The sequence below is a fragment of the Notothenia rossii genome, assembly GCF_949606895.1.
Source record: "Notothenia rossii genome assembly, chromosome: 2".
In the NCBI taxonomy this organism is placed as follows: domain Eukaryota; kingdom Metazoa; phylum Chordata; class Actinopteri; order Perciformes; family Nototheniidae; genus Notothenia; species Notothenia rossii.
In genome coordinates, this window is record NC_136904.1 from 36,082,327 (window position 1) to 36,091,019 (window position 8,693).

Here is an 8,693-nt window from a genome sequence, read left to right on the forward strand (position 1 = left end):
TCTGAACAAGGTTACATAAAAGTATTAGAACATGTGCAGGAGCTACCATTTTTGTGAATAGAAAGATGTGGAGCCAAGAGAGTTTGCGAATTATCCGGTAATTATTTCTGATGAAATTGCTATGTATTGTAAAACTTTAATAATTTATCAAGATGAAATTAGTTCTCAACAGGTTTTTATCATTGACTTTATCATTGCTATCCTGGCTCCAAAAATGGTGGAATGAGCTCCCCATTGACATCAGGACAGCAGAAAGCTTACACATCTTCCGGTGCAGACTGAAAACTCTTACATACTAATAAAGGACTGGCTTATCTAAAGCTGTTGAGTAGCACTTGAAATGTTTTGGCTCCATACAACCTGATGTACTTATATGATTCTGTTTTCTTCAAGTTTGTATCTTCCTGGTCGAATGCACTTATTGTAAGTCGCTTTGGATAGAAGCGTCAGCTAAATGTAATGTAATGTAAAAAGAACCAGGGATGAAGGAAAAAACAGTGGCTGAATGTTGTTGTAGTAAACACTATATGCCACTATGTGGGAGTAGAGGTTAATATTTAAGCATTGACCATTGTTCATTAGTTATTGCAGGGATGCCCAAACTGTTTTCACGGAGGGCAATATACAGATATTATACCAAGGGCTTGAACACTCACTACAGGTGTGGTATATTGCCTCAAAAGTTAAGTTATAAGTTAGCAAAATCAATCAAATCTAGGTACATTATTCTTGATACTTGAATATGCTTCAAGAAAAAAAACAGCCTTCATCACAGCTCTCCATATAGGGTTTCATTTATTTTGTTGGCAGCTCGTCCTTTAAAACAGAAGCCTCAGATTGATTACAATAAGGGAAAACTTTAACTTGAATTGACTGAATGTATTAAGTGGGCCTATTAAAGCATGAATACTAATATATGTTACATACATATTTAAGATGTACAAGATAAGAAAAGCACAAGTTTCAGGTGGGGGCCATATTCCATTATACTTTTTGAATATGCCGAGGCCCTCAGCAAATTCAAAATGGACAACGGGCCATAGCTTGGAATGGATTCCCCTGATTTACTGTTTTCTTAATAATTACATTAATACGCTTTTATCCAAAACGACTTACAATACGTGCAAAAAACATAAAGATTAAAACTCAGATACTCAAAGTGCAGATACATTAAATTCAAGCAAGTCATAACATTGTCAGTGCTGGTGAATTAGTTACTGCATTTTCTTTTCCCTCAATTTAATTCCCAAGGTACAATCGAAACAGATGCGTTTTCAGTTTGGGACGGAAGGTATGCAGAGTTTCTACTGTCCTGATGTCATTGGGGAGCTCATTCCACCATTTTGGAGTCAGGGTAGCAAACAGGCGTGTTTTTGAGGGGTACCTGGGTCCCACTCGCAGAGATGAAGCTGCAAGATTGGCTGACGCCGAGCAAAGTGCACGTGCTGGAGTGTATGCTTTAACCAAGGCCTGGATGTAGGAAGGGGCTGACCCCCTCACAGCTCGGCCAGTACCAGTGTCTTGAAGCGTATTCTGGCAGCCACTGGCAGCCAGTGAAGGGAGCGAAGGAGAGGTGTTAGTGTGGAAGAACTTGGGGAGGTTGAAGAGCAGTCGGTCTGCAGCATTCTGAGCTAGCTGTAGAGGTTGGATGGCGTTGGCAGGTAGACCAGCCAGGAGTTGCAGTAGTCAAGGCGTGAGATGACCAGAGCCTGGATCCTGATGTTGTACAGAGTGTATCTGCAGGAGTGGGTTGTAGCAGCGATGTTAGCCGTGAAGTTCAGCTGGTTGTCCAGGGTCACGCCCAGGTTCCTTGCAGTCTGAGTCGGGGAAACAACAGAGGTGCCAATGTTGATGGAAATATCATGGATGGGAGAGTCCTGACCTGGAATGAACATCAGTCTTGTTTAGGTTGAGCCTCAGGTGGTGAGCAGACATCGCTTGAGAGATGTCAGCCAGACAAGCAGGGATTAGTGAGACCACCTGGTCAACTTAAGTCCAGGATACTGTTACTCACAATCGTATACTATTTTACAATTTATTAATCTTACAACTGGCTGAAAGTTTTACTACTTTAATATGCTTAAATACATTGACAATGCTGATGCTCTTCTTTAACCAGTGATTTTTTTTAAACTTATTTTATTAACGTGCGCTATCCTGTTTATTTCACATGTTAGTTTCCTTTTTTATTTTGCCCTTTATCTGCATTGTCCCCTTTGCTGTGGGGCAAATTAAGGATTCTGATTCTAAAGTTTTTTTGTTGAATGCGGTTTTTATTTAGTCATAATTCCACAGTCAAGAAGTTCACGCTCTTTTTGAAGTGTTTGTAGTAAAATATGTTCTTTTTGCACAATATTTTGTATCTCTTGGCTTTCATAATTATATCAATTACCTAAATTACTTTAACTGGCTGTATATATGTGAAGTTCATCTAATTTACAAGCCATCAGCATGACTCTGCCAAAATGCCTTTTTTCCCATTCCAGACGTTTTAACTAAACACAGAGGAAACTGATTACATTACTATTGCCTAAGAAGTATTTTCCAGCAATCAGCAACACACCTTTCTCATTGCACTTATTATATGGGATTAGTTTTGTTTCATAAAGATAAAGCAACACTTTCTCAGAATAAAGCAAAACTAAGAGTTTAAGAGAAGAAAAAAAAACTGAGTCAAGCAAAATACATTTAATCTCAAAAATAAAACTATAAATTGCAAAAAAATCCAAATTTTGTGTAATCATGTAAACTATAAGTTTTTTCTTTGTTTTGACATATCTTTTTGTCAGTTCTCTTGCTTCTTTCTCAATTATCAGACTTTTGCTCTCTCTTCTCTTGCACTTTATATGTCGTTGCTGCTACAGTATATTGTACTGCCATGTGGTAAATACTTGTATGCTGCTCTTGCTCTTTTGCACTTTTTGCATATCATGTATTTTGTTTGTGCTATGTTTGTAAAATGTAATCTTCTTTAATGTTTTATGTGAGGGACTGCGGATGGAAATTAGCTCAAAGCTAAATATGGCACTATTACGCTTGACACATTTGAATGTTTTAAGTGTTCATTACTGTGCATTGTCCCTGCCAAATAAACGATTAAATTAAAATGCAGCTCTTCTCGTTTGCGCCCCTTCATTTTTTGCTTTCGATTTTGACAAACGTCCTAGGTGGGCGGGACTTTCAGGGGTGCGTCCCCATTGGCTACTCAGTTTTTGAGTGACAGCCTACTACACCACAGATCGTACAGTGCAACTCATGCAGCAAACTCCGGAGTCCACTCGGCCACGTTAGTGTCGGTATTGTTTTGTTTGTTGGTCTATTAATGAACTGACTCGTGCTCCATGCTTAAGTGTTAGCCAAGTTTTTAAGGAAGCTCTTGTTCGGGTCCCTTACCGTACATCTGTATTCAAACATAGGTCACAACTATGTGGCGACACCTTGTGGTAGGAGTGTGTAACTATCTAATCAACACATCCCCCTTTCTTTGAGGTAATATAAACAAATAGTGCAACATCAATTTTAACCAAACATTTTGATTTCTCTACCATGCTATAACAAATAAACATCTGGTCTAAATGTACTCAGACTGCTAACTAGCACAAACTTGAAAATTGTCTAAACATTTACACCATTTTAACATCCATTAAACCAGTCTCTCAATTACAGATTCAGTCTATCTGGTTTTCTGATTTCCCTTGTAGATCTTCTGACCACATGTTCACTTGGAGTGTTAGTATCACAGTCTGTCTGTGGTGAAGGTGTGAACTCAGACTCAATGATGGATTCACTGAGCTGTTGACCAGCCTCTTTTGTTTTCATAAGACTGCGACGATTGCGTCTGAAGATTTGTCCTTCCTCTGTCCTCACAGTGAAGGATCGCGGTTCTACTTCCTGAAGAACAGTGGCTTTAGTTCTCCATCCATCAGGACCCTCAATCCTGACGGTGTCGTTACTTGATAGTAATGGAAGCTGCTTAGCTGTTCTGTCATAGCATGTTTTCTGCTTCATCTTTTGTTGTTGTAGTTGGTGTTGCAGCTTTGGGTGTCTCTTTTGCTTTGAAGAGCTTGGCAATGTGGTGCGTAACTTACGATTCATCAGAAGTTCAGCAGGTGACAGTCCACACTCCAGAGGTGAGGCTCTGTAGCTGAGTAAAGCGAGGTATGGGTCTGAGCCACTCTCATCAGCTTTCTTTAGAAGTTGCTTGAGAATGTGAACTCCCTTTTCAGCTTTCCCATTTGACTGTGGATAATGAGGACTTGAGGTCACATGCTTAAAGTCGTACTGTTCAGCAAATTCTTGCCACTCTCTGCTGTTGAAACACGGTCCGTTGTCACTCACTACTGTGGTAGGTATGCCATGTCTGGCAAAAAATGATTTTGAATGTGTTATGACACATGTTGATGATGAGTTTGATAGTAGTGCCATTTCAGGAAAGTTTGAGCAATAGTCAATGACCACTAAATAGTCTTTACCTTTGAGATGAAACAAATCCATTCCAACTTTATCCCATGGTGCTGTTGACACATCAGTCACCATCATGGGCTCTTTAGTCTGTTTGTTTCTGTGTGTCTGGCATGTGTCACACGTACCAATCAGTCTCTTGATGTCTTTATTTATTCCCGTTCAGAAAACACTGTCTCTCGCCCGTCTTTTGCATTTTTCAACACCCAGATGACCTTCATGTATTCTTTGTAGTACTTCCTGTCTCAATGCACGTGGAATGACAATCCTGTGTTGTTTCAGTAATAATCCATCAACGACACTCAGTTCACCTCTGATGTGGTAGAAGAGCGGACAGGAACCTACAGGCCATCCATTTAGCATATTTGAAATGACACACTGCAGCTCTGTGTCTTTTGCTGTTTCTTCAGCTATCTGTCTGGACTTTGTGTCTGATACAGGAAGAGTAGCAGACACCATGTTCACATGACTTTTCGCATCCTCTTCAGTTGTACTCACATAATCTACTGTAGGTGCTCGTGAGAGAGCGTCAGCAAGTATCAGGTGCTTTCCAGGTGTGTAGATCAGCTCAAAGTCATATCTCTGCATCTTCATCATGAGACGCTGTATCCTTGGTGTCATTTCACTTAAATTATTTTTAATGATGGATACAAGTGGACGATGATCTGTCTCTACTGTGAATGAAGGTAGGCCATAAACGTAGCTGTGGAACTTCTCCAAGCCATAAACCAGTCCCAGAAATTATTTTTCTATTTGAGCATATCTGCACTCAGTCTGTGTCATTGACCTGGATGCATAGGCCACTGGTTTCCAATGCTCATCTTCAACTTGTAGGAGCACTGCGCCTATTCCATCCTTTGAAGCATCTGTTGAAACTTTAATCTTCTTTGTTGGGTCAAAGAATGTCAATACAGGTGCAGTTGTGAGTGTCTGTCTGAGTGTTTTCCACTCTTGCTCATGTTTGACTGTCCATTTAAACTCATTTTCTTTGTGCAAGAGCTCACGGATGCAAGATGTCTTTGCAGATAGGTTTGGAATAAATTTACCTATGAAGTTGACCATCCCCATAATGCGAAGTACACCTGTCTTGTCTGTGGGCCTTGGCATATCCTGTATGGCTCTGATCTTTTCTTTGTCAGCTTGTACACCTTGTGCAGAGAGCTTGTCTCCGAGAAAGACAACTTCTTGAACTCCAAACTCGCATTTGCTCTTGTTAAGCTTGAGTCCATACTTGTGTATGCACTCCAGCATCTTTTTCAGCCTCTCATTGTGTTCTTGTAGTGTAGAACCCCACACAATGATTTCATCAACATATGCTCGAACGCCATCCAGCCCCTCAATGATGTGCTCCATCGCTCTGTGAAATATTTCGGATGTTGAGATGATCCCAAAGGGCAGTCTGAGGAAGCAATATCTGCTGAATGGTTTATTAAAGGTGCAATATTTGGTGCTGCTTTCATCCAGTTTCAGCTGCCAAAAGCCTTGAGACGCATCAAGCTTTGTGAAGAAGCTGGCACCTGCCATTTCACTTGTGATTTCCTCACGCTTGGTTATCTGATAATGTTCAAGCTTGATGTTTTCATTAAGATCTTTTGGGTCCATGCACACTCTTAAATCACCACTTTTCTTCTTTACACAGACCACCGAGTTAACCCAGTCTGTTGGCTCCTCAACTTTTTTTATCACTCCGAGCATTGTCATTCTGTCGAGCTCTTTCTTTAAGCGATCTCTGAGTGGCGCTGGAACTCTTCTTGCAGCATGCACAACTGGCTGTGCATTTTCTTTGAGCTGGATTTTGTATGTGAAGGGCAACACATCAAAACCCTTAAACACATCTGCATAACTCTGTACTATACAATCAATAGAGTCATTTGGTGTACTCACAGTTGTGTTGATGCAATACACTCTCTTGACAAGTTGCAAATCTTCACATGCTTTATCACTCAGCAGTGAATCAAGTCCATCAGCGACAACAGAGAAAAGTAGGTGGTGCACTTTACCTTTTGAGGTTACCTTTAATAGTTTTACCTTTTAGTGCCTTTGTTCTTTTTTTAATTTGTGGCTTATCTTTCATTGCCTTGATGTCAGACAGGCTCATCAGGTTTGCTTTTGCACCAGTATCCAGTTTCATAGTTATTATTGTCCCGTTAATCATCAGTGGAACTATCCATTTGTCTTCTCTGATTGAATTAACCTCTTTTTGCTTAGTTTCACAGTTCACCATGCCAACAAAAAATGTCTCACTTAAATCAACGTCTTCCACTATGTTTACAGACTTTCCTTTCTTCCTCTCATTTCCTTTTGAGAAGCACTGCTTAGCAAAATGGTTCTGGCCCTGGCAATTAGAGCATTGCTTACCAAATGCCGGACACTGTCGTGGTTTGTGCTTCGAGCCGCAGCGCTTACAGCTGAATGTCCCTTCTTCCGACCACTGTGTAGGCCGCGTCTTTGCGCGACATTTGCCTTGGCTGGAGACCGCACCAACTGCTGCGCCATCACTCACGTTAGCCGCTCCCGCCATCTCGCTGAAAGTCCTGACGTGCATTTGGGACAGCTCGCTTGCATGACAGATTTTTATAGCTGCTTCACATGTCAGCTCCGTTTCCCTTAGCAGCCTTTCTCTGACCTTTTTATCCTCCACGCCAAAAACGATCTGGTCCCGTATCATGGAGTCCTTCAGCGAAGCAAAGTTGCATGACTGTGCTTTTAGCTTCAGGTCAGTCAGAAAGCTATCAAAAGGCTCATGCTGCTGCACACGTGAACGGAATACATATCTCTGGTATATTTCGTTCTTTCTGGGAGAGCAGTGGGCATCACATTTCTCGAGCACTTTATCCAGTTTGTCTTTATCAGCCTGCTCTTCATACACAAAAGTATTGTACACTTCTATCGCCTGTGGGCCTGCTATAAGCCGCTTTCACACCGCAGGACTTGCCTTACTTTAGTGCCGGCACTAAAGTACCACGGCACTGAATCCGCCAGGGGGCTAGTGCCAATCGCATTCACACCGCGGTACTTTCTAATGATGTGTCGGTCGCGAACGAGCCGATTCTTTTGAACGGCTCTTTGGTATGAACGAGGGGAACCGAGTCGTACTTGGTGAGAGCCGTTCTTGTTATCGTTCAATTGTTAGTCCGCACTCACTGCCTGCCAAAATACACTCGCCTGTTAAAAAGCTTGATTTTGTTCCCCAAACGTATTCTGTGAAGACCCGCCCCTACTCTGATTAGTAGGTTTCAGCAGGAGGAGTGAGATGGGGTGGGTCTTAACGGAATACGCGAGAGAGAGAAGTCATAACAAGTGGTAGGCTACAGGACAGGTAGACGACGTGTTTTTCGGATGGAAAATGAGCCAAAGGCGAAAACGCAGCAGCATTTTGATGCACTTCAACCAAAAAAGCGCACCATTTGTAAAGGCAAAATATCCTTTAAAGCAGGGCCAACAAATGATCTCCATCGCCACTTAAAAACACAGTATCTAATATTAAGAGTTGCGTGAATTTCATTCAAGGCAAGGCAACTTTATTTACTTAACAAATACGGAGGGTAAATTCAAAGTAGTACATTCACGGACATGAATGACATGGATATGGCGCCACCTTGTGTCGTGTTTACAAAGCAGATTATTGACATTAGGTCTGGCAATACAGTCAATCATTATCCTGGTGATTATTTCACAGACAAACCAAGTAACCCCGCCAAAAAAAACGGCTCTTTTGAACGGCTCTTTTGAACGGCTCTTTGAAAGGAACGGAGCCATAAAATCCGGCTCCCTTCAAAGAGCCATAAATCCCATCACTAGTACTTTCCCTGAGGCAAGATTACGCTGACGTCACTTCGTCTTCTTCTTCTCTGGGTTTACTGGCAGGCCGCAAAACCACTTCACGGAGAGTACAAAAAAAAACGAGAGAAGAAGAACTACACGGGGGAGGGGGTATATATATATATATATATATATATACAGCGGGTGGGCTTTATACCCCCTCCCCCGTGTAGTTCTTCTTCTCTCGTTTTTTTTTGAAAAACATATTTTTATATATAAACATAACATATATATATATATATATATATATATATATATATATGTAATATATATATATATATATATATATATATATACATATACAATAGGCAGGCTCAGCAGACAGACCGTAGTGCAAAGATAAAGTGTCACATGATTATCTACTAAATAGTGAATTCAGCATCAACTTCACCAAGATGAAGTTCATATCT

At 41.0% G+C, this 8,693-nt stretch overlaps 1 protein-coding gene across 2 annotated transcripts; it reads right to left on the reverse strand.

Annotated features, from left to right (window-relative positions):
• On the reverse strand, positions 1–8,181 carry LOC307029088 (uncharacterized protein). 2 transcript variants are annotated; one of them, XM_079664697.1, is made up of 2 exons: positions 6,820–8,181; positions 1–1,817 (listed from the first exon to the last, which is right to left on the reverse strand). In XM_079664697.1, exons 1-2 carry the CDS (start codon positions 6,955–6,957, stop codon positions 1,632–1,634), a joined length of 324 nt encoding a protein of 107 aa, XP_079520823.1. In that variant the 5' UTR covers positions 6,958–8,181; the 3' UTR covers positions 1–1,631. The 2 variants fall into 2 exon arrangements, with proteins under 2 accessions (XP_079520823.1, XP_079520822.1); XM_079664696.1 differs by having other exon boundaries at positions 1–1,882.
• Between the last annotated feature and the right edge of the window lie 512 nt (positions 8,182–8,693).